Raw genomic sequence first — 26,911 nt, forward strand, 5'->3', positions numbered from 1 at the left:
ACAGTACTTTGCCCTGGAGATGATCTCTCATCTGTTTTCATCACAGAGAATTGAACATCTGCAGGGTCAGCTCTCACAGAGGTCTGAAGGAAAGAAAGAGAGCAAAAGAACAACATTTCAAATCAAGCTATTTCTATGTTTGAATAAACAGATATGATATAACAGGATCTCTCTGTGACAGATCCACAAGTACCTGTCGAATGGTGTCTCCCTCGTGGTTGCTGATTGTTATGCTGCGGTCTTCGCTGCCCAACGCCAGGAGGTTCTGAGAGCTCCAGCAGCCACATGTGATTTTCTTTGTGTGTTTACCTTAACGATGTGGAAAATCTTTACAAAGCAATCTATTTCTATTTTTTTTATTGGTTTTATATTATCCAGAAAAAGCAGAAAATAAAGGGGAAGAATATTATTGTATTGTTATTACTCAGTTAAATATATTATATTGTTATATACATCTGTAAATGTACATGTAGAAAAAATTAATTGTACGCATTTTCATCATTTAACTGTTTTTAAAAGTGAATGAAAAATTCTCTGATATATAACAGCAAAAGAGATATATAATTACTCCACATAATTAATAATCCATAATTAATGTTTGGTGTATCCTAAACATTTTGATAAAGATGCACATGTACCCGTATTTCTAAAATCAACCAAAAAAAAGGGTTTTCAAACATCAAAACCATAAGAACACAATAGCTTTAAATGAGTTTTGTTCATGTGTAAACATGTCTACTTATTTTTATTAGTATGATAAGGCAAAATGTGCTGTGCAGGTGGAAAATTATTCGTTTTTCATTAGTTAAATAGATTTTTATATACAAATATAAATCATATTACACTGAATAAACAATTTATATATACCCAGAACAGGAATCTTCCGTGATGTTTGCTGATTGTAGATCAGTAGGTTGCCTTTGGACGTGCCAACAGCCAATAGTGGCCCAGTTTTGGACCACAGCAGAAATGACATCTGATCTCTGTCTCAACAAAACAATACAGCAACCCAAAATAGGCGTCATCTCAAAAACAATGATTCCAAGAGTTTATTATTTATCTATAAGAAAAGTGATTAATATGTCTCTCATCACATCACTAACCTCATACCACTGTCCAGCTGTGAGGTTTTGTTGACATTCGCATCCCACAAGTAAACAGAACTGGACTTCTCAGCAATCACCGCCAAAATATCGCCATCTTTATCCCAGTCAAGAGATACACAATTGCTGTGCAAACAAACCGTGCAAGTTTATTTATTTCAAACAAAACTAATTAATATGATATATAAAATAAATGTTTCTAAATTAAAATCTCAGAGAGAAAATGCATGAATGCCCACGTACCCAGGGAGATTTAACTCGTTCACCTTCTGTCCATGCCGATCGAAGATTTTCACTAAATTGTCAGGGCTGTGGATTCATTAAATGTGACATACAGTTGAAGTCAGAATTATTAGCCCCCCTTTGAATTTTCTTTTCTTTTTTTAAATATTTCCCAAATTATGTTTAGCAGAGCAAGGAAAGTTTCACAGTATGTCTGATCTTATTTTTTTCTTCTAGAAAAAGTCTTATTTGTTTTATTTCAGCTAGAATAAGTTCTTAATTTAAGAAAAAAACATTTTAAGGTCAAAATTATTAGCCCCTTTAAGCTATATATTTTTTTGATTGTCTACTAAACAAACAATTGTTATACAGTGGCTTGCCTAATTACCCTAACCTGCCTAGTTAACATAATTTACCCAGTTAAGCCTTCAAATGTCACTTTAAGCTGTATAGAAGTGTCTTGAAAAATATCTAGTCAAATATTATTTACTGACATACTGTCAAAATTGGGGAAACAAATGAACGGGGGGATGTTAATTCAGGGGGTCTAATAATTCTTCAACAGTATATAACTTATACAATGATTGATGAAAGATTAAGATTTCTTTACTAATAAAACAGTTACTCACCCTGCAACAGCAAGATAGTTTCCCACTGTTTTTTGCCACTTGTATTGCAAACATGATCCAGACCAGGACTTTTCTGACAGCGTGAAAACACGCTTTAGAGAACAAAAAAAGAATAAAATCAATGTAGCTCGCTGATTAATACTGTACGAGGATAAAATGACCACAAATAGACATACTGTCAACATAGATAACGTAATAACAGCCTACTTATTTAGGTCAACGCTTATATTATTAGCAGACATGCAGAAATTTTTCCGTATATTGCCTTTTTAGATGCCCTTCATCTTTAGAGCTAAACATATATGTACTGCTGCTGCGCTAACTAGCCATCCTGCTAACGCTACACATGGTGTTGTTTTTAAAGCATGCTGACATTCGTAACGCATTCGTGAAAGCACAAGTGCACTTCAAATAGCGATATTCAGTTGAAAAGTAATAGGACGCTAGGTAGACTTGTAAAGTAATAACACACTTGCCTTCATTTTTGTTTATAGAAAACGTTACACTTCCCAGTGTGCTTCACGCCAACGCGTCTTGATCTCTCCTGGCAACCTCTTCTTAGCAACAGCCAATCGGCGTTTAGCAAACAGCAACACAACGGTGCACTATTTCATACAGAACAGACATGTATTCTGTATCATAGACATTATAATACATAGCTAAATATTATAATGTCTAGAATACAGAATACAATAGGGACTTTGATTAAATAGACTACAGAGTAGTGTTATTACGAGATGCGCTTAGATTAAACGTTTAAATGTATAAGTGAATTGGGTAAGCTAAATTGTCCGTAGTGTGTGTGTGAATGCGAGTATGTATGGATGTTTCCCAGAGCTGGGTTGCAGCTGGAAGGGCATCCGCTGCGTAAAACATATGCTGGATAAGTGGGCGGTTCATTCCGCTGTGGCGACAGATTAATAAAGGGACTAAGCTAAAGTTGGCCGTTTATTCCATTCCGATTAATCATGCTGGTTAATAATTGGGCTTAGCCGAAAACAAAATGAATGAAGAAATAATTACAATTAAATAATGGTAATAAAACAGTCAACCCTTTGATCCTCGTCAAATTTAATTTTGTTTAAAAATTTATGGGTTTGAGTCAAATGTTCTGGGTTCTGAGTAAAAAAAAAGAAGAAAACATTGAAAATGAAAGAATTTTTGTAGAAAATTACGTTTATTCAAAATAATAATCTTTTGTTGGATTATTCCACCGAACAGTGAAACACAAAATATTACTGATATTTCTACATATAAATCTAAAAATACATAATAATAATTTAAAAAAAAATTAACGTCATCTTTGAAACTATGAATCATGAACCCAGTTTTTTTTTTTTTTTAAGATTTTTCAAGCGGTCTTCAATGTATCTGTCCATCTATCACACTGAAGGATCTAAGTAAAACCACGATGAAAAAAAGGCAGACCTTTAAATTTTACATATATTTCTGTTAATTAAATTTAACGGATGGATGAATGGTACCAAAATCGTCTGTCGCCCTCATATGGCAGAAAGAGGAACCCCAGTCATTCTGTACATGTGGAAAGATGCAGATAACTACGCCAAGTGTATTTATGCACATTATTAGTGCCAAAAATTATACTTTGACAAAATTAACCAATTTGAAACCAAATATTTTTATTACGTTTTTTCACAAGTTTCATTTAAATATCTTAAGATTTTTTGATGGCCTTGTTTCAGTTACTAACAAGCTTCCATTTTATAAACTTAACTATTGATAAACTATTATACAGCATGGAGGAGCTCGATTAAAATTTAAAAACTGCTCTGTGTTCATCTGAATAAGTTACATACACAGAGGTTGGCAAGAGGTAAATTATGGGGTAATTTTCATTTTTGGAAGAAAACTGAATTCCTTTAATATGAAGATATATACAACTGGATAGTAATTAAACAAACATGACATACAGTAAATTCATTTTAAGATTATTTCAGATGAATGTGTACACAGACAAAGCCTGTTGACTAGGCCATGTTTACTACTGCAATACTTGTCCCTTACATATTCACCAACATTTAAAAAATTTGCTTTATAAAAAAAAAAAAAAAAAAAAAAATATATATATATATATATATATATATATATATATATATATATATATATATATATATATAACAGTTTTACGTTTTACAAAGACATCATTCTGAAAAACAGAATATTGTGTCAGTGTGTAATTTATATGGCCTAAATATCATTTTCTTTCAGAAATGTACAGGCACTTTAAAACAAGAATTGCTATTAAACAACCAGGCAAGAAATACACGATACAAGTATCAAAAGGATTTAATAGTAATCATTTTACAAATAAAGCAAGCTGATGAAACTGTAAAAAGCAGAGTTATCAAGAGGACTGTGAAATAGACAGTGAATAGAAATGCATAATTAATGTGCACAAAAACAAAACAAAACAAAAAACATGTATTACAGGCGTTTCTTGGCTCTCTGTTTTTGTACCAGAGGGGATTCAACATTCCACTGCCTAGGCACCGGTTTTCTAAAACAGAATAAGCAAATTAAACGTTAACCAATGCAATACCTTGCTTCATCTGATATGTTTTGTTGTTTAAATAAACAAAACTCTAGAAGTTCAGCTTTATTCTGAATGTATAGTAAAGTGTATATACATACTTTTGCTCTGGAGACATGAGATGCAGAACATTCTCTTCTTCCTCACCTTTGCTGACTGAAAATAAACAAAGATTTTAACAATTTGGTAAATAGTGTGGCAGTATATATTAAAACAAAGCTAGAAACCAATATACACTTTGTTTTAACTTACAGACAAGTAATTAAATTAAAATATAACATGTGACCTAAGACATTTGTATATTAAACACATATCAGGCTTTATACTGTACTTGCTAAAGTTGCTGAATTCAAATCTGAATTGTCAATACACATGGAAACCACAGGTTACAGTACCGTGAATGAGATTTTGGACCCTGAATCTGACAGATTAAATGTGGCTAAAAATTTGCATAAACATACCTCTTCTAGAATCATTGCAGATGGCGCTGACCTGCTCTCCAAAAGTCACTTCATTGATGCTCGCTTTAAGAATCAGAAAAAATAGTTAAATAAAATATTTTTTTACACTTCTTAAATAAAATCACACCCTGAGGGTTTTTACAAGCACACATATTTTTAAGATGACAAAAACAACTGCATTTCTCCCAAGTTGTAAAACAGTAGAGTGTGATACATCTCACACATAGACATGCACGCACACACACACAAACGCACTTTCACTGTTTTTTAATATAAGATTATTGATACTGTCTATGGCCTAATTCTACCTCTAAAGCCAACCCTCACAGAAACAAATGCAAATCATGAGAAAGAAATAATAATAACAACATGTACACAGCTGATCCAATTAATCGAGGTGTTCAAATGAGTCTTGAACACCTTGATTAGTGGCATCAGCAGTGTTTGATTTGGGTTAAAGCAAAACTATGCAGAGCTGCGGCCCTCCAGGAATCAAGTTTGAGACTTATGATGTAAAGGGAAATGTTGGTCTGTTATTATCATGAGTAATCGTGTAACTGTTTTTAGTTTAATTTGATTTTAATTTGGAGGATTTGCTGTATTTCTTTTAATTAAACATATAAAAATAGAAGATTTATTGAGATGGATTGTTGGTGATTGGATGGATCTCGGACGATTGGGTAGCTTTACTTTGAGAGAGGAAATTAAAGACCTGTTTAAAGTTATTTAAGACCTACAACACATTATTTTAGTAAAATACTTTATAAGGCCTAAAATATTGTTTTGTAAATGTAAGAATTTTTTAAGACCTCACAGATAACCTGAGAGAGGAGAAAAGCAGTCCAGTAAAAAGTAAAACCATTTTCCTCGGTCAACTTACCTTGCGGAGTACTAATGGCTCTGCCAACCTGCTTTCCTCGTCCTGTTAGAGATAAAGAAATATTTAAAACTCATTCCAACTACAATAATGATAATATTCTTTACTGAACAAAAAGCAAATGTATTTGATATACTGCTGACAATGGTTTCGTATGCACATTTTCTTTTGCCTGGATGGCAAGAAGAACCTGAAAAAACTCAGACAGCCTAAAATTTTAAATCATGATTGTATTTTTGACCTATTATGGTTAAAGTCCGAGTGAAATCAAAATTCATGTTTATTTTGCTAGCTCACATTGTTATTCTTAAAAGGAATTATTAATCTGTGCAAGTTTTTCCCCGTTTTGGTAATCTTTAATTTAGAGTCTGGCTTTGGAGTTCCAGCTTCCATAGCAACAGATTATTATTACCCTTGGCCACAGCTCTATAACTGTTAGTTTGCTATGAGAAAATGATGCTTAAAAAAAAACCCACCCACTATTGAATATTCTGTTTCAGCTACATCAACATGCTGAATTAAAACTTTCAGCAACTTCTGTTTCACGCCTACTGTAAAAATCATTTAATAAATTGTGCACCCCTAAGTTAGTGTCTTTTGTTTTTAGGGTTCTTGCTTTATGCATGAGACCACTTTGAATAAACAGACACAAAGAATGTGTAAATGTATTGTTGCTAATACTACTAATAGTTCATTGGTGTACATGACTGTCATCTAGTACTCTGTTCTGTTTATCAGCTAAATGCTAATATTGAGAAGTTAAAAGATAAAAAAAAATTATGGAAAATAAATGAGATTATCATTTTGATATCAAATTAAGAATTCAACTTCAGAAATTTAAAAAGTACCCCTCCCCTGTAATTATTTGTTTAAAAAGAAATGACATGTATTTTTTAATTTAAATGTCATGCTCAAATTGAAACTGGAATTGTGAAAAAAAAGCCTAGTGCATGAATCAGATTTTTCTATTTAATTATCTAACTCATATGGCTCTATTTTAACTATCTATGCGCAAAGTCTAAAACGCAAGGCGCAAAAGCATTAAGGGTGTGTCCGAATCCACTTTTGATATTTTAAGGACAGAAAAGTATGACTTGCGCAGCAGCGCATGGTCTAACAAGATTGAGCTTATTCTCTCAATGAGTTATGGGTGTGTTTTAAGAATAACCAATCAGAGACTCATCTCCCGTTGCCTTCCATCAAGAGTCAGCTGTGTTGTGCCATGGTGCATTTGCTATTTACATGGCAGACTTTGAAAGTGTAAACACTGAACATTTCACTAGAGAGAAAACCGTTAAACAGAGCATCGCCAGCACAAGGATAAAGAACCAGCCTCCTCCATCTGGCCTTTACATCCACTTTCAATTACTCTATTTCATGGATAAGGAAACATGTTGGACACACTACAAAAATACAAAAGCAAATTGTCATGAATAAAATTTAAAAAAGCCCCCAAGGTGAAGAAGGCATGGAGGCAGTGTTTTTATGTTTATGTAGAAAGTAATAACTTTTTAAATATTTTATTCCTTTAATTCTTTTTCACTTGTAATGATATTTATGTATTGCTGTACATTCTGCGTGTTTTAAGCAATGTGTAAGCGAGGCGCACAACTAACGCACTCTGCTGAACTTTAGACCTGCTCTTAGCTGGTCTATTATGCGGCCTATTTTAGTTCCTCAAAATAGCAACGCGCCAACAATGCACCTTAACACACCTCTTTTCTAGACCACAACACCCATGAGTCTATAAACTCATTGTTAACACAAAGTGGCGCAAATGTAGACATTGTGCAACAACTTTGAATCTCTAAATCTCTGATAGTTTGTTTGAATATGTATTTACTTTTGTTAGTGTATGGCTATATGGATGGATATCTATATGTACAATAGCAATGCTATTGTGGGATGGCATGTACTTTGGCACCGCAAAAAGTGGTGCAAATGGATTTGCTATTTAAACTTTTTGGTGGAAGACAGGAAAATTAATGTTGCGTTGTCTGAAAATAGCAATCTTGCACCTTATTGCGCAGGGTGTATGATAGGGCCCATAATGTCTGCATGAACAGGCTAAGTACTGGAATAAATTTCATGTAATCTATTCTTAACACATTTAAATTTCTGTATTAGATTTTTTCTTCTGTTGAACAAAAAGGAAGATATTATGAGGAATAAACAGGGAAAAAATAACATGTTTTCCACCTGTCAATGGTTGCTTAAGAATAGCTTTTTTGTGTCCAACAGAAGAAAGAAATGCACAAAAGTTTAGAACTACTTCAGTGTGAGTGACTCATGAGGAAACTTTAATTTTTGGGTGTACTATCCCTTTAAATGATGTGGCATCAGACAGTATACTTCCTTACATATCCTGTGGCATGTCTGTTTTTAAATAACTTTTTATTGATTAAAAAAAGAAGGAATAATACATTGATTAGAATAAAACTGATTAAAATTCAATCTAAGTTGTACAACAGAAGTTACATAAATTACACCAGAAAAAAAAAAAAAAACCCGCTGATAACAAAAAAGGCTATTATTTAGTTTACCTGTTGAAAACACTGTAGGGGATAAATGACTCCTGACTGGAGTAACAATTCCTGCATAAGTACGGCGCCTGAAAAAAGCATAATTGTAATTGGCACTTAAATATTCACTCTGAACAGGAAAAGTGTTCATTTTGGTGGTGTCCGATTAAAAAAACTGAATATCTGTTGAACTGTATTGTGGCTCAGTCCTACCTCAGAGGATCAGCAGATTTAGGGGTTTGTCCAGGTCCTTTATTAGCATGACGATTTAGAGGGGTGGCAAAACCTCCCTTTGGTGTCTGCCTACCACCATTTGCTGCCTGGGCAGGAGAAGCCACAGCATTTTCCTAAAAATTAAGGCAAAAGAAAAAAAAAACAAGTCAAAAATCAGTAGCAAAGACTTGATGTCAGACTTTACACGGTTCCTGCGTTTGACTTACATTTTGTCTGGGCGACATTGTAAAGTTGGCCAGTTGGTTCTCCATCTGCAGTTGCTCTTGTTGTTGTTTTTGCTTTTCAAACTGCTTCAGGTTATACTCCACCTCAGCAGCCAACTGCTCATCAGCAGCAAACAGCTCCTTCACTTCTGAACGATAGTCCTGCATGGTGACCTGCAACTCACAGAACACAAATGACAAGCTTATGTCTATTTAAATGGCATTTTATTTAGAGGCAACACAGACTGTTTGGTATCTGAAATGAAAAACGGTGATGGTAAAAAAAATATGGTAAAAAAAAACTATTGTATTTTCTAGACAATGTAAAAATATTTTGAATAATGTTATCTGCAGTTGCACCTGAATCAGTTACATGTCAAAATTGCATTGTTGAGAAAAAAACATGGTTGGCAATCACAATTTAGAACTTTAGAAATAATTTAATACATAGCTTCAAAGAAAAAATTCTGCACCTGAAGAATAATTTTTAGCTTAGCTTAGCGTATCATAAATGATGACTACACCATCAGCATTCTGATAGGTCAGCCAAATGGATTCAATAATGGTAAAACTATTCAACTCTAGGCACTATTTCCAACAACAAACTGGTGAGTTAAAAAAATTGACAATGCTATTTTTGTTGCTCTGTTAACCATTAAAGATGCATTTTTATTTCTAGAATTGTTTAAAATGTGAATAGGTTCATAAGACTACAATTTTTTTTTACAATTTTGACAAAACTGTTTAATTAAACAGGGCAACAGAGTTGTTTAAATTTCAATAATCACTAATTCACTAACGACTAATTGTAACAGAACTTTTGACATTTGTTTATAGACATTATTAATAATGTTAAAGAAAATGTAACCAGACAGTTCAAAGATAAAATACAAAGGCCAAAGACATTGGTCTAATCTGTATTTAACCACATTCTTTTACATTATATCATGACTTCTCACCTGCAAATAAGCCATAAGGTGTTTCAGGACAGGTGAGTGTTGCTCTTCCAGCATGTTCTTCAGACTGATGATAATAGGAATAACATTCTCAACAAAGTTCCTCTTTTGAACCTGTAGATAAAAATCGCAAGCAAGTTAAACAAAAGTCTGACAACCACTTCTTTAATGCACCTTCAGTATGCTCTCTCTCTCTCACCTGTGAGACCAGCTTTTTCTGAGCCACCTGTAAGACCGCTTTAGCCAGGGCCATCTCATCCTCCTGAGCCTCTTCTCCAGCTGCTGGGCCACTCATGGCTGTCAGTTTCATCTCTTTCAGGGACAGGATGTCAAATGTATCTGCAAGCAACTCGGAGCCCTCAGAGTCCAGAGGCAGCTCGGAGTCCACAAAGCTTGCTGGAGGAGAAATACATCTATATGCGTTACATCTATGTAACAAAACAGTGATCTAATCTTTTGCTGGATATAGCACAGCAGACATCATAGTTGTCCTAAGAGCAAAATGTGTACTTAACAATACCAATATTTTTACAACATACAAGATCAATATTTATTAATAACACAAAAATGATACTTTTATCCATTTTAAACATTGATAGTACTATAATTTAGCAAATGTCATCTGCTAGAAATTAATATGCTAAAATTCATGCAAATCAAGGTGGTCTCATACTTTTTTCAAGCAGTTTTCCAATTTTCAATGTGGTTTACTTCTGATGAGCTGTTTTGATGTCAGGCTATATGCAGTGATTATAGAGTTAAATTTAATACTTTTTAAAATCTTTTAAATACTTTTTCCAAACACTTTAAGACCTCACGCCACTTTTTAGATTATAACAGATAACACTGGGGACATTTTAGCTTGTGTATTTACTAAATGCTTATTGTAAAAAAAGCAAAGATTGGCCAACTCCAAAAACGATTTCTGAATGTTTTAGATTAAACTAGACAGAATAAAATACAAGTATGTATCAAAGAATAATAATCTGCCAAACTACCCGAAGTGATTTACAATTAGAGGCAACAATTACACTTTCACCATGATCCACACAAAGATTCAACATAGATTTAAAATATTAAAAATATCAAGTAAAATGTACCTGCACTACACTAAAACATTAAACATGCTGAATAAAAATACTAATTCAATCTCTTCCAGCAGGTGGCGCCTATGGCACAGCAGGAATAAGAATGTTTTCTTGGTTACCAGCTTGACATCAAATATAGCACGAGTTTATCAATTTCACAGTCTACACAGCAATGCAATATTTGCTGATTTAATTCAAAATTTAGCATATAATTATACACAGTACAATCAAAGATTGTAATACCTTATAAAATAGCATTTAAGACGTTAATACTTGAAGGGTCTTCTTATATTTCAGTAAATTGATTTATCAACTTTTAATATACATTTTATATAAATTAAAAATATATATATATTTTTAAAATATATTTATTTTTTACCCAAAACCTGAATTAATTTAATACATGTCAATGAATGAAGCACTTCCCATGCAGAAAAAGTCACAATATCATTGATTTCCAAGTGAAACTGAGCTTTCTAAAAAATGAATTCAGACTGCTAGAAACGGGGTGAGATATGATGCAACAAACTTTTTATCTCGATTAATGTTTTTTTCATCATTGTACGCCAAAATCGAAATTGAAACTTAGTATTGATTAATTGTACAACCCTATTAAAATGTGCTACACATTAATTTAAACAATCTCAACAAATCTCACCAAGGACATCCTGGCAGATTTTGCTTGTGATATTGAAGCGTTGCTCATCAGTAAAGTTTTTCAACAGGAATCTGTAAATCCGGAAACGCCTGCCTTGATTCTGCGGTCCTTTCAGTGAAAACCTGCTTTTCTCTCTGACAGAAAACACACATTTTCAGAACTCATCGAATACCACTGGAAAAATCCAAAGTACTGACATTAAATTGATGCATACCTCTCAGTTTGAGTGAACTTATTATATTTCTTGTGTTTCTCATAGGAGTTGAAGTGGAAAATGCACTCGATGAAATGCTGGGAAAACATGAGAGGACTCTTCTTAAGCAGGAGGTCCACCAGGCAGTACTCGCAGAGACTAAACAATAAAGACAAAAGCGATCACATTAAAACACCAGGTTAAATGTCAAAATAAACCACACTATAATAAGCTTCTTTGTTAGCCCATATTTCTTACTCTGCAATTGCAGGATCTGGGTCCACAAGAACAACAGCGAAACGGAAAAACAATGGACCTTTCCACTTCACATACTCCTCCTGTTGAAGAATAAACATCATAAAGCAAGTAATTTAACTAACAGGGTCTCCAGTGTTTTTTTTTTAGCCAATTATCAAATTCCCTGACTTTCAATGACTAAAAAGCTTAAGCTCTATGACTTCTAGTGAACTTAAAAACAGGCTGATGTTGTCAATATACATTGATAATGTAATATTAAAATAATATGTTAAAATAAAAAACACAATACTAAAATGGTTTAGCTTGAATTGAAGTTTGCATGACTGTAACAGCCACTAGGAAAACAATGAAAAATAATTTACCAAAAACTTTGGAAAAAAAACACAAACTGAAGTACATAGTGTTTGTGCGGCTGCAAAGTGCATAGTGTTTGTTTGAACTTACAAAGACAGGATGCAAGACCGAACTTTGCGCACTTAATATTGAGGGAAAAGCCCCAATCAGATAGCCAAATGTCTGCAGCCACACCTGTTTTTAGATGTCTCCGTTTCCACCATTCACACTGACACGGAGTAGCAGCGTTTTAAAACCTAAACGGCCTCTAGCTCTAGGGTAGTGTGGACAGGAGTAACCGTAGCAAAACTCATGCATTTTAAAACTTAAATGTATTAGTGTAAACGGGGCCTTACATTATCCTGACATTTTTGGCTTACTTAACAGGTAAAGTCAGTTTTATGAGAGTGAAATTAACAAAATGGAGCTGAAAATAGCCTAACAATAACAATAGAAGTATAACAATAACAAAAGGTGTATGTATGTACAGTACATATAGTATAGTAGAGTAGGTGTATTACATCAAAAAAAGGAAAAAGGTGTATGCATGTAGGTATGGTAGGAAAGGGTAGGTGTATAACAACAACAAAAAGGTGTATGTATGTAGGGTAGGGTCTGTCAGTCGATAGAGATATATGGAAACTAAAATTTAAAAAGACAAAAAATATTTTTATTCTTTTTCAATGTCTGCAATGGACCCTTTAAAATCCCATGTATATACTGTAGATAGCTAAAGATATATAATTAAAGATATAAATATGGATAAACCTAAAATTTAAAGCGACAAAAATTTCTAAAAGTGTCCTATCAATGTCTGGAATAGACCTTTTTAAAATTCCATCTGTCGTGGGAACCCTGAAAGAATTTGAAAAAAAAAAGCTTACATGATGACAGGTTTTCATGTGTACCTGCAGTAAGTTGGTGAGCATAATAAGAGTCTGCTCTCGGACGATGGGCTCTTCATCTCTCAGACAGGCTGAGATGTTTGGGATGTACCGAGTCACTGTATTGGTGTAGCGAACGCAAAGATCACACATCACCACCACCACATTACTGCGCACGGCCAGCTCTGTGCCCACTTCCAGCTCACGGGCAAACACAGGGAGATACTTCATCATCAGATCCTCATGCTGCAGACACAGTTTTCCTATGAGAGACAAAAAGTGTCAGATCAAACTCGAAACATCCGCTGTTACATTGAAGAATTATGTGTGTTTTCTTAAAAAATTTGTTTTTTATAAAAGTTCACACCTAATGTGATGACAGCATGTGCCCTGACCACTGTCGGCATGGAAGTGGGTTTGAACTGAGATAAAGGCTGACTAGCGGGCAGGCCATCTCCTTCAGCAGAAACTGGAAGAAAAGATTAAAAATCAATAAGAGAGAAAACATTTTTAAATGATCAATCCAGGAACCTTAATTTAACAAGCACAGATCCAGAAGCAGTAAAAAGTTGAATTGACTCACCTGGATGCTCTAAGGGTGTTAGAATAGACTGAACCAGAAGGAAAATTCTCTTCCCCACTTTTGAAGGGCAATGGAGAGAAGCGACGCCAAGTGTATAAAGATGCTTGACCTGACATAGATAAGATAAATTGATAAAAGATTAATAATTAAATATTTATTAGATCTCTTTAACGCATATTTGACAGCAATTGAGCTTAATGCATGCAATCTAAAGTTCAGAAACTAGATGGAGCATTCTGAGCATTAATTGTATAATCGGTGTGTTAATTGTATAGCATTAATTGCATAAAAAAAAGTGTCTTATAATTAAATACATGCTTCAATCTGCTTATTAATAACGCTTATTACAGTACCTGCCTTTTATTAAGATATTAACTGTATATTAGTAGCTATAAAGTATGATCTTATTTTACATCCCTAATTCTACCCACAATGTAAACCAAACTACTACCTTACTATTAATAAGCAGCTAATTATCAGTTTATTGAGATAAGTCTTAGTTAATGGTGTGTTACTAGCATGAATTGTGATTTACAATAAAGTGTTACCCATAAAAATCCCTAACCAATCCAAAAATACCATTTGTCAAAACAAAGCAACATTAACATTTTCATTTCACAAGTTTCATAGCCACATAAAAGTCATGGCCAAAGACCACAAAGTACATCAAGTGGGAAACAATAAACATAATGTGTAAATGTGCATAACTAATGGAAATCAGACAAACTAGTATGCACAGGCCACAATGTGTTAGCAAAATAATATGGGAATAATATAGAACTTTTTCCGAAAACTTTGAAAATTTGTAGGATACAAAATATTTTTTAATGGCCTGTAACTATGCAATTTTAATTTCCAAAACTTTCCAGGCCTTTTTTTCAAATTCACATATATTCAAAGATTTCAAGGAGCCGTGAAAACCCTGCTAACAAAAAAGTATTAGAAACATATCTAACACTAAATTATGATTGTTTTTGTTGCAAAAAAAACTTTGTTAACATATTAAATAGGCCAAAATAAAGCTTGAATTACCTATTTAGTGCTATTATTACTACACTGTGTTACTGTACATTGCTCTAGAGCTTATGGGTATTCTCAGACTGCATTTATCATTCACATAGACGTGCAGTACTGTTGCTTTTTCAAGGCACTGCCTCTTGCATCTCAATAGCATGCTAATAGCACTATACTCTTGCTGCAATACTGTTTATATTGTGTCTTCCTATTTAAATTCTATTGGCATAGAATCATGTTTTTGAGTATCTTAGAGAACTGTAAATGTTGTTTTGTTGTTTGAAACTATGTGTATTAATATGTGAGCATTAACAATGATGATAAAGATTTATTCAATTTTATATAGCTGTAATACCAGCAGGTCTTCGTTGATGTTCTCAGTTCCCTTCTCCTGCAGAAGGACACTAGACAGATATTTCTCACATACAGCGACCAGCTCTCCACAGAAACGATCCATGAACCTCTGAAACACACACACACACACACACACACACACACACACACACACACACACACACACACACACACACACACACACACACACACACACACACACACACACACACACACACACACACACACACACACACACAAAATATATTACAGTATTAATAAAAAATAAAAAAACACCTAATAAGCAGGGCTCGATAATAAAGTTTTTTTGATCACCAGCCACTAAGGTTACTAGTTTTACTAAACGTACTAAACTTTTAAACGTACTACTTGTACTTTATTTCACATGACTTTTTAGGGCTCAACACTAAGGATTTACCATTTTTTCTCTGGCCACACCAAACAAATTATTTCCTTGCCACAAACAAAAAAAACTGTCTCAAAATAAGCTAAATATAGCTGTATACATTCACTTTTTATTTAACAAAAATGTTCTTAAAAAACAAATGACATTTAAAAAAAATTGTTCTCATTTATCTAAAACTATACACAGTAGTTTGTCCAGGCTAAAGATCCCAGATCATCAGGTAACTATATATAAATGGAGAGTTGATCTCCTATTAAAGCAATGTCATTGTAAAGGATGAAAATTAACCCATCTTAACAAAAATAACTGCAAGAAAAAGAAAGCAGGTGAAAAACATTCCGTCAGCTGTGCCTCGTTCACAACGTCAATGAGCAAGGATAGCCTGTGTCTCAAAGTGCGCCTGATCAATCGTGCTGCTCTTTGGTTCTTAGAGCACATTTGCATGCATATTGACAAACGGTCTCAAACTAAAATTCTAATCTTTAGGGACGGGGCAGCTCTAGCAATTAAAAAAAAAGTTAAATCAACCAGCCAAGATGGCTAGTGGGGGTGTCTGTCTAACCCACCACAGCTACAAAGAAATGTTATAAAAAATCTTACCAGTGTTTCCTGAGTGTCATCTGATCTTCCAAATCTGACCAGAGCATCCACACAGGAGCTGATCACCTCCGAAGGCAGGCTGAATGTCTTTAACCAGCCCATCAGATCATCTACACAAACAACATGTACATTTTTGCAATGTATTCGATTAAATCCAATTGCTAACAGGTTGGTGTTGAGAGTGGCTACAGTAAACAACCAGTGAATAGTTTAAAATAAGATCTATTTGGTTCACATTTATAAGAAAACTTTTTGAGCACCAAATCAGCATTTTAAAATACTATTTGAAAGATCTAGTAATGGAAATGCTGATGAAGAGTAAGCATAAGAATAAAGTACATGTGAAAATATTTTAAAACATAAAAGTCATTTTTAATTGTAATAACATTTCACAGTACTGCTGTTTGTACTGTGTTTTGACCAAATAACCTATAATAATAATGATATAACTTTACAGACATAAAACATGCAAGCATCTGCTTTGACACATCAAAAAATCGAAATAACAAAGAAAATAAATGATCTGTTTTGTCTTATTACACACACCAGCAATAAGATCTTTTCACGATACCTTATTGTCAGTTGCCTATTAAGATAATAATTTTTTTAAAAGAACAACTTAATTAAACACTGATTAAAAGTTTGACTTTAAAATTATAAATAACTAATAATATTTTTTTTTTACTTACCTACTATTCTGCTCTTGGTGTCATCATTAATATTAAAGGCAATGTCACCCATAACGCTCAAAATATGGCAGGTCATTGTTACTGAAACAACCGGCGCCCTAATTGAAACAAAAACATAATCCTTGAAATCATCAAATTTATATTTTGGAACAAAATCTCATGCAAAAACCGCATCAAACATGCAGTTTCTATTAGTCAAAATCTAAAATATGCACAAGCAAACAACAAATTCTTTATAACTGAAGTTTCAAAAGAAATGATTTTAAGAGAGAGAGAGAGAGAGAGATTTGGGTCTATTGCCATATCACATTCTCTAGCTCATTTATGGAAAAGACTGATAAAATTTACAAACATTAAATAAATGACACTTTTATATAATAAAAAATATTATGACAATAAAAAATAAACACATACAACTAAAAGAGTTTACATTTACTTTTGATAATTCTGCCACATTTAATTCACATTCAATAAAAATAATTCCTTTTAAGACACTCTATATAAAAAGCGTTGTCTGATCACATTAAAAATAGGGGACTCCAAAATTATGTTTGACATTTAGGTTGTGATTGCAATGTTGAACTGAATTTAACAACTCATTTCTTGATCCACGTTTTCTGACCTGATAATGTTCTCCCAGGTATCCAGCACAGTGCCGTAGTTCAGTTTAGGAGAGCAGCTGGCAACTTTAGCTAACAGTAACCAGGCAGCAGAAGCCCTCTCTCCCTCTGTGTGAGACAGCAAATTATTCACAAAGGCCGGAGTGAACTTTTGCTGTGGTGCCCACACGCTGAACGCCTTACTGAAATACCGGCTACAGAGGAAAGAGATGAGGAGAAAGAGAGACAGAGTTAAATACAGAAAAAGGGTGTGCAGATGATTAGCATATGAGTAACTGACCTAAGATCTTGACACTTTTCACACATCAGTCCCAGTAAGTCCCAAGCTAGCTTTTGAGAGACATTAATATTGTGATTTTTCTTGTGACTCTTAATGTGAGCGATGATGGCGTGATCCATACACTCCAGAGCTTTCTCCTGCACAGAGCTTTCAGAGTCCATGACAGCTGGTAGCACTCCTCTCAGCCAGGCCTCCTGCACATCTTTATTGTCAGGAAGAGCCTGGACAGAGTAATTGAAACAATGCTGGTTATAGGATGTTAGATTTGGTTTTGGTTGTTAACATCTAAATGCTGATAAGAGTTTAATTGGTTGGTCGTAATAGAGAGATATAAATGCATCTGTCTGCTGGATGCAGCATTATAGTAGTATGAAAGCACAATACATGGAAAAATTATTGTTATTGTGTTATAATATGAAGAAATTGCAATACTCCTGCCTCTTTTTTATTTATTTGATTGGTTTTGAAACCTGTTTGGAATTAGGAATGCTTTCAGTATGTTTTGTTTTGTTTCTAAGGAATTCCTGAGATTTAGGCCCACATGAAATTTACACACAAAGAAATCCACAGATGTTTATTTGATTATTTACTAATGTAATTGTTGGTAAATGTATATTTGTTCAGTATTTATGTTAATTTTGTTTATATTGAAAAACATGTGGGTGACACAGTGGCTCAGTGTTTAGCACTGTCGCCTGATACAGCAAGAATGTTGCTGATTTGCAAGTTTGCATGTTCTCCCCTTGTTTGTGTCGGTTTCCTCCGGGTGCTTCGGTTTCATCCACTGTCTAAAGCAGGGGTGTCCTTACTCGGTCCTGGAGGGCTGGTGTCCTGCACAGTTTAGCTCAAACTTCCATCCACACACCTGCCTGGAAGTTTTAGTATACCTAGAAAGAGCTTGATTAGCTGATTCAGGTGCGTTTAATTGAGGTTGGAACAAAAATATACAGGACACCTGCCCTCCAGGTCCTAGTTTGGGCACCCCTGGTCTAAAGACATGCACCACAGGTGAATTGATTAACTAAATTGGCTGTAGAGTATGAGTGTGTCTGAGTGCACTAGTGCGCATGGGTGTTTGATAAATTGGTGGTTCATTCCGCTGCTGCGCCTTTTGATGAATTAAGGGACTAAGCCAAAGGAAAATGAATGAATATAGGATTGAATGAATAACAAATGTAAACGCCAAACATGCAACTGTTTCTATGATTTATTTACAATACAGTTTGTAAAGCTGTTCTTTGAGAACGATATATTAATAGAAACTTGCTTTGTTTACCAAACAAGTGGTTCTAATTACATAACAATAAAAGTTAAAGTTATTATTTTTATACTTCATGTTTTTAGTTATCATACTAAAAATCGTTTTGCATAATTTTTTTAACTTAATTTTTTTACAAACTTCTGTGTGAAATGGCAAACAATGTCTGCAGATTCTATCTTGCTCAGCTCATGTTTTCTGGGAGGGGATTTATTATATGGGAAGTACATTAATTGTTAGCTACTGTATATGGCTGCTTATAAAAAGGAGGATTTAATGCTGGACTGCTGAGTATTACACATAAAAGTGTGTTCCACATCACTGAAGATGATGTCAACAAGAGTATTAAACGAGGATGTTTCTATTTCAGATACTGAGACCATCAATACCCTCAAAGCTAAGAAGCCATTAGGTGACTACACTTTTGACTAAGAAACTGATTATTTTATTAAATGTTGTTTAGTATTATAAAATGTAACCACTTTTTATTTGATCACCAATACTGCCTACCAAAGCTTAGACTAATAAAGTTCCAGCAAAACATACCACAAAGGAGTCTTCTCACTAAGTTGTAAGAAATTTGTAAAGCTCATAATTTGGGGCAGACTCAACTTACTTTGTCTAACCTGAGAATATTAATTAGATGAAAGGTGGTGAGACTGAAGTACAGAGCGATTGAAATAAAAAGCAAGTATTGGAATATTTAGTAGTTTTTGGTCATAGTGTTTTAAAGTACATTTTTGCGCCTTCAAAGTTTTATTCTTTTTAAGCCTGAAAATTATTTAAATGGATCAGAAAACAATATATTATTCATTTATTTTAGTGTGATCATTACATAAATAATTGATTATAAAAAAAGCATTTTTTAAAAGAAATGTTATAATCACAAGAAATCAACATTTTTTATTTACATTTACATTTTATTAATTTATTCTTTTTTTTCAGCTTAGTCCCTTGATTAATCAGGGGTCGCCACAGCAGAATAACCCGCCAACTTAATTATATTTTACACACTGGATGCCCTTCCAGTCACAACCCAGTACTGGAAAACACTTATAGACTCTTAATTCACACCCACTATAGCCAATTTTGCTTATTCAGTTCACCTATAGTGCATGTGTTTGGACTGTGGGGGAAACCGGAGCACCCTGAGGAAACCTAAGCAAACACGGGGAGAACATGTTACCTCCACACAGAAATGCCAACTGACCCAGCGGGGGCTCGGACCAGCGACCTGTGCTAACCTATTATATTCATATAACATTTATATTATTGTACAGCATTAGCAGTAATATTATTGTAACATGAGGTTGGAGGCTTTGCTCACATTAAGAAGTTCCATAAGGCACTGCAAGGCTTTCTTCTTCACTGAGACAGCAGGATCCCTGCAGCGATCTGACAGCATACTCAGATTCTCCAAACTGCATGCGATCACTCCGTGCTTTAGCAGACTCATGACAGTCTAAACAAACAAATCAAACACATGTATAAATATAAAAATGAATAAATCAATGATAATGCTTTTAATATTAAACTGCAAAAAGGGAAATGCCACCAAGTTTAGCATATTTCCTACCTCCAGTGCACTTTTTCTAGCATTGGTTTTTGGATCGCTGACATGCTTTTTAAACAGAGTCATACTTTCATCATCTAAAATTAATTTAACAATAAAAAAGAGTCAGGAATGAAAATGTTTACATTTAAACAAAAAAGCCTTTTTAAGTTGAACTTACTCTGTAAAGAAGTATTCATAACGCTCCTGTGGGTTGTGGTCATGCTCTTGTGTTTTGTGAGCTCGATGGTTCTGAAAGTCAGTGCTGTTTTTTGACCAGTCTCTCTTCTCTTCAGAGTTTCTGTAAGGTAGAGCACAATATAAACCATCCCTGACTGTAAAAATACCCTTAAGTAATTTAACTTTAAACACAAAAATACACTCTTACGCTCAGAGCGGTCTGATTCCATCATAGTATGAGCACCTAGTGAGAAAAGAATAATCTTTATCAGTATTCAAACAGTCTGCATGTTAAAACTGAAGTATTTTTCATTTTTACAGGGTTTTTTGCAGGTTTCACCAAGTCAAATTGAAGACTTTTAAAGACCATCAAGAATGAAATTTCAGACTTATATTAGGGCTAAACGCTAAGGCTTTTTTATGGCCCAGCAATAAAAAAAAATTAAAAAAAATACTTGCCCCATCAAAAAACTAATTCTACTTAGTTATTGTTTAGCAGCATGTTGTGTCAAAACAAGCAGACCTTTAACATTTTTAACAGACCCTTTCAACATAACGCAAATTAAAACTTTGATAAACTAAATATATGCACAACAGACTGTTATACTATTAGTTATAAATAGTTTTATTAAAATGTATTGTTGGGGACTGGATGCGGGTTGAATTGACTGGGTAGCTTTGCATACTATAAGGAAAATTAAGACCCATTTAAAAATATTTAAGATCTGCAAGACAATATTAAGTGAATTTAAGACTTTTTAAGGCCTAATTTTTTTTTATTTAAGAGATTAAGACTTTTTAAGTCCCTGCAAACACTCTGTTTATTTTATCTGTACAGTCACTGTGCTTTGGTCATATACATACTGTTGGAAAAGAGCTCATGGACACATTTTGTGGCATTCTGGGAACCCAGCTCCAGACACTGTGCCAGGCAGTGCAATGCATGACCTCTGACTGTGGGGGAGACGTCATTACGATGATTGTATACAATGTTATGCACCAGGAACCTATGTGAGAGGAACACAGCCAGCTCAGGGTCCACAGTGTCATCCACATCTCTCTCAGTCTGCTCCAGCAGGACCATGGAAACATCCAGCGCAAACATTCTGAATGCCACCTGAACAGAGGAAAGATTTCATTATTAGGAACACATAAGAGACAAATATGTAACAATCTGTGGACACGGTAACCTTTGATGGGATTAGGAAGGTTAAGTAGAAAGTGAAGGTCACAATATTCACCTTGTTGTTTCGAGAGTAGTTATAGAGCCACTTAATGGTGGCTGCGTAGTCCTGACATGGCATCTTAGCCATCAGCTTTCCAACGGCTTGAGATCCACTGGCTCGATATTCCGACTTCTCCACCATCTAAAAAAAACATACAGATAAAATGAGATAAAATAAACTATATAAAATGACTATTTGTTTATATTAGACTTGGTGTACTTCCCCAAAACTTGAAATGTGTTGTCATTTCATATCTGCATTTAGTTTTAATATACAGTACTAATGGAGAAATTAGAAGAATCTACAATCTAGTATTTCATATAATAATATTTGGTCACAAAATATCCAATAACTGGTATTATTCCTCCTCACCTGCTATATCATTTGAGACTGAAGTGATTGCATGAGTGATTTATTAATCAATAATGAAATAAGGGCTGTTGCTGTTTTATAAATCATAGAATATAAACACACAAAAAAGTTCTAAATTAAATAGAGTTTTATTATACAATAACAGATTTGTGTCAATTCTATAAAACTGTTTATAATTAGAATGACATAAGCGTTGAGTCAATAATGACAGAACTAATACAACAAAAAAAGCATTTTTTTTAGATTCAAATATTCCATTAAAATAAATATACCTGATGACAAATGTGTTGCACAAGAATCCGTAAAAGTGGCAATGTGGCCTCTCTCTGCTCATCAACAATATGACTACAACAAAGAACACATGTAATTCAGAGAGGTAACACACATGAAATGAATTCTGACTGATTTAAAAACAAACCCAAAAATTCTTAATCCCATCAAAATAAAAATGTTAAGCAGTTACGAACCTAATGAAAAGAATGGCCTGGTCTCTTGCACCACAGACAGCCTGAGATGGAGCAAGAAGACTTGGCCTGGACCTCTCTTGTGTTTTCATCATTAGAATCACATAAAGTAGCTTGCGAAACACTCTGCGACGGCACTGTAAAATGCAGCCACAATGATTAAGCAATACAAGATATATATGCAACCAAAACATGGAGATCTTTTTGGAGTAACTTTACCCACCTCATCACCTTCACCATGAACAGTAGAGCAAAGCAACCCCAGTCCATGATAGGACAGCTCAGGGAGACTCTGTAATTGGTCAACATTCCTTTGAGGAGAGAAGAATGAAAAAAAAAACTAACTCAGTCAGCAACAATGCTTTATGTAAAATCAGAAACATTTACTCTGGAGACGTTTGCAAAAAACAAAGTTTTTAAAATTATTTTTGGACTAAATCAATAATTATTGTAGTAAAATGTATATAAAAATGTATTCAACAAAAATAATGGACAAAAAGATGATTCAGAATATCAATAATAGCTTTTAAGTAAATGTCAGCACAAATGCCTTTGCTCATCTTTTCATTTACCTTTCCTGAGAGAATGACAAATCTCCAATGACTGGTTCAAAGTTTGTAAGTTCAGTGAAAAGCTGAAAAATTAAAACAGTAATATGTCAGCAATAAAAATAATAAAACATCTGAAAAACATTTTCTGCTAAGACTAATATACACAAAGAACTTGTCATGGTATATTCAATTCTCGTTTTTTTAGTCTGGACCAAAAAAATTTAATTAAAACATTAGGTTGTGGTTCTTTAGCTCTCACACTGTAACTTTTAAGATCAAACCTAAAAATACAAAACAACAAAAGGAACATCAATGACTCATTTGCAAAGAAACTTACAGAACATTTAGAATGAATATTTCTGTTGTACATGCCAAGGTAATTTAATCACCTGAGAACTCTTTAAAGGGATAGTTCAATAACTCATCCTTCACTGGAAAAAAAGCCAGTATGCGAAAGCAAAATTTACTGACCTGAACACAGCTGTCGGCACTCTGAGGTTTGTCGCGAAGTGAAAATCTCTCTAAGAGTCTCAGAAGTGTACGAACAAGCAACACAATTCCCTCTCTTAGCTTCAGCAAATCCTGTGCAGAAAAGTACATCCCCTCATCTTCATCCTCTTCATCATCATCAATCTCCATCTGTTGGGAAACAAAACATCAAAATATACAATGACACCACAGTCAAATTTACAGAAAGGTTGGAAGTCTTTAGGGGGTAATATGTAACATACACAAATTAAATCAAAACACTGTACCTCTTCTGACACTTTCTTTGGAGGTTTGGATCGTTTCCCAGTTTTGGGGTCACCTTGAGAGCTTTTCAGGGAATCTTTCTTGCGTTTCTTGCCAGATTCTTGAGGCCAGCATTTTAGGGGCATGTTCAGACATGTATCAAACAGGATTTGATGGTAGACTTTGTTCGCAACACTCCCTGAAGACAAACAAAAAATTATATATTAATAAAAAATAAACTTTTTTTAAAAGGGCATTTTATCAATCACAATACTCAATAAATTGTGATAAACATGCACAATATTGATATTGTGGACACTTTAAAACACCATTAACAATTATTTTTAGAGTGCTTTTTGACAAATAAATTATAACAGACTTCAATGCTTTGAGATTTAACTGTTTAGCTTAATAGTTCAAACATTAACATTTTCATATGTTAATCTGACCTACACATGCTGAAGTAATGGAAAATAATTCTGTGACTATTTATCGGGATATTGTACATAAACACTGTGCAATAAGGCTCTAATAGTTAACATTAGTTAATTTAACTCGACTCGCAATGAAAAATACAAAAGCTTTAATTACTCTCTGCTGATGTTAATTTCTTAGTTAATGGATAATAACTAGTTAGAAATTGCAGACATAATCTTTTTGCTAGTCATAATCGTTTTATTAAAATGAAGTAATAACTAATAAAATTCAGTTGTATTACTTTACTAATAGTAACTTTGTAAATGTAATAAATCTGACTTTTTCTCACTACTGATTTTAATCCAATAACTTTTTTGATGAACTATACTATTAATTCAATTTAAAAATGAAAATTTGTAAAGTGTTATCTATCCGCTAGTTAAGTGTGACAACACATGAAGCAGTTCATCAAACTTTATGGGGAGACTCAACAAATGATAATAATAAACTTTTACCAAGCAATGTTATACTTTTGAAAATCACGATCACTATATATATATGTAACTAACATCTGCCTAACATCTGATGGCCAGAAAGTGATCATTTTTTTTATATAGATTGTTAAAATATTGGTGTCTTTGATGCAGCAAGTCCATAGACTGTTGTGTATACCATGATTTGATATAAAATTCACTTTACTGTGTGATATGACTAAAAAGTGGTCATAAACAAATATTTTCTCAATTCAAATAAGTAGCGGCTTGGACCCGGAAACAGTATTTTATACGTCACCAATACTTCATGACTTAACCAGCAGATTGTACTTCATAATGCTTTAGCAATTTATTTGGCTGAAACATTTATTTACTCTGAACATAAATATACAATAAAACAATACAGTAAAAGTTGTTGTTGTTGTTATACCTGTTAAAGCTTGGGTCTATATTGTGATAATACCATATACCATGATAAAACCTCCAGCGAATAATCCCAAAAATAACATTCGGTATCACCATCCTTAAGCCTAAATTTATACAATGGTTTGGGTTGTGGATAAGACATCTGCATTAGTATACAACCTGAAATCTGATATATATTCAAGAGAAATTCAGCATTAGGTGAAGGAGTTGCAATCTGACCTGGTATTTTCAGCAGTAACAAGTACAGAGATGCTGCCTGGAGACCACAAAGTCTCTGTTCAAGACTGGGACTTTTGGTTTTAGCACTAAGGATGAAGTAAGACAAGACAGCCACCAGAGTTTTTGCAGAGACACCGTTCTCACCAAACACCACCCACACATTCTGAGGGGAAAACCAGAGGGGGTTTGCACAAATACTGACCAATAAACATTACAATTAAAAGTCACTGCCTTGTAATCTTATACTTCTGTGTTGTTGTCATCATCCTCATTGGAGAAGGGAAGCAGCTGCATGTACACCTTCTTGAAGACATCTGGGGTTTCCTTTATTTCCTCCTCAATAACAGGGTCAAGAGGGTCTGTGTGGGTGAACTCGAAATCCCACACTGTATCCACCCAGGCTGAAACACGCATTACAGAAAACAGTTACATTACAGAAAATGATGCCAATAAATAATGCAGACATTGCATTAGGTTTTAAGATGCACACAGTTATCAAGTGACTTGTTTATTTAGAAAGATATATTAAATTGTATAATTAAATATAAATGTACATAGTTGTGTGTGTGTGTGTGTATGTATGTATGTATGTGTGTGTATATATATATATATATATATATATATATATATATATATATATATATATATATATATATATAGTGAAACTGAAACCGCAAATCACTGTAAGTTAACGTTAGCGGTTCAGATAATATGCTGATTAAACATCATGTAGACATACAAACAGTGGCATTGCAGAATAAACAGCTTCGCATGAAACATCCTACATTCTGCTGTATTACAGAACACTGCTCAAAACCAAAACAAGCCCTCGGGATGACAGCATCGGTCGCAGTTCAGCGTTTACCGAGGTTTACTAAATCAATACATACAAAACTCGTATACATATACGATCGGTTGTTACTGTTATATGGTGTTTACAAAAAAATGCCACTATACCTGTAGACACGCTGCTCAGTTTTAATAACTGCAAAGCGCGTATCAACTCCATCTTAGTTCAAAATAACGCGCCAACAGCTCTGTAGTGGAACCAGTGGAACATTACAAATCCCAGCATGCATAGCGGCATACGCAGGCGTACTCATAAATATTAATTAGGCAATGATCTTCTTATTTATTTTTCTTTTTTAAAACCAAAGTAAAATCATAAATACATGTACAAAAACTATAAATATTCATTATCACTGTAATTAAAAACAATCCGAAATGCAAGTAGATGTCAAATAACGTTGAGGAGGTGTAAACATAATTAATATTCATGAATCACGTAAATCAAGCGCATGC

At 33.9% G+C, this 26,911-nt stretch overlaps 2 protein-coding genes across 4 annotated transcripts in view; both read right to left on the bottom strand.

The window, feature by feature from the left end:
* wdr19 (WD repeat domain 19) overlaps positions 1-2,500 on the bottom strand; it is a 42,253-nt gene extending 39,753 nt beyond the window's left edge. For 2 of the 3 annotated variants that reach the window (XR_015476547.1, XM_087237117.1), the window contains exons 1-7: positions 2,431-2,500; positions 1,955-2,046; positions 1,347-1,412; positions 1,104-1,229; positions 868-983; positions 194-309; positions 3-83 (exon numbers count right to left, since the gene is read on the bottom strand). Coding sequence is in view for 2 of the 3 variants with exons in the window: in XM_087237117.1 (XP_087093243.1) it covers positions 3-83; positions 194-309; positions 868-983; positions 1,104-1,229; positions 1,347-1,412; positions 1,955-2,046; positions 2,431-2,436 (603 nt within the window). In the remaining variant the exon portion in view is untranslated. The remainder of the gene's footprint in view (positions 1-2; positions 84-193; positions 310-867; positions 984-1,103; positions 1,230-1,346; positions 1,413-1,954; positions 2,047-2,430) is intronic. The other variant, XM_087237118.1, reaches the window with a different exon arrangement.
* A 1,743-nt stretch (positions 2,501-4,243) lies between these two features.
* ncapd3 (non-SMC condensin II complex, subunit D3) lies at positions 4,244-26,659 on the bottom strand. The gene is given in 35 exon segments (NM_200330.1): positions 4,244-4,472; positions 4,607-4,661; positions 4,967-5,029; positions 5,847-5,888; positions 8,387-8,454; positions 8,579-8,712; positions 8,806-8,976; positions 9,762-9,872; positions 9,958-10,154; positions 11,505-11,638; positions 11,719-11,856; positions 11,956-12,035; positions 13,197-13,435; positions 13,540-13,641; positions 13,756-13,864; positions 15,125-15,232; positions 16,130-16,239; positions 16,819-16,916; positions 17,441-17,632; positions 17,719-17,939; positions 20,304-20,438; positions 20,553-20,626; positions 20,710-20,829; positions 20,917-20,952; positions 21,573-21,825; positions 21,950-22,075; positions 22,579-22,651; positions 22,774-22,907; positions 22,994-23,081; positions 23,343-23,404; positions 23,793-23,960; positions 24,077-24,252; positions 25,610-25,772; positions 25,856-26,010; positions 26,567-26,659. Coding segments are annotated over 35 exon segments (4,260 nt in total). The 5' UTR covers positions 26,619-26,659; the 3' UTR covers positions 4,244-4,399.
* Positions 26,660-26,911: the final 252 nt, after the last annotated feature.

The sequence above is a fragment of the Danio rerio genome, chromosome 1 (genome assembly GCF_052040795.2).
Source record: "Danio rerio strain M-AB ecotype USA chromosome 1, GRCz13ab, whole genome shotgun sequence".
Lineage (NCBI taxonomy): Eukaryota > Metazoa > Chordata > Actinopteri > Cypriniformes > Danionidae > Danio > Danio rerio.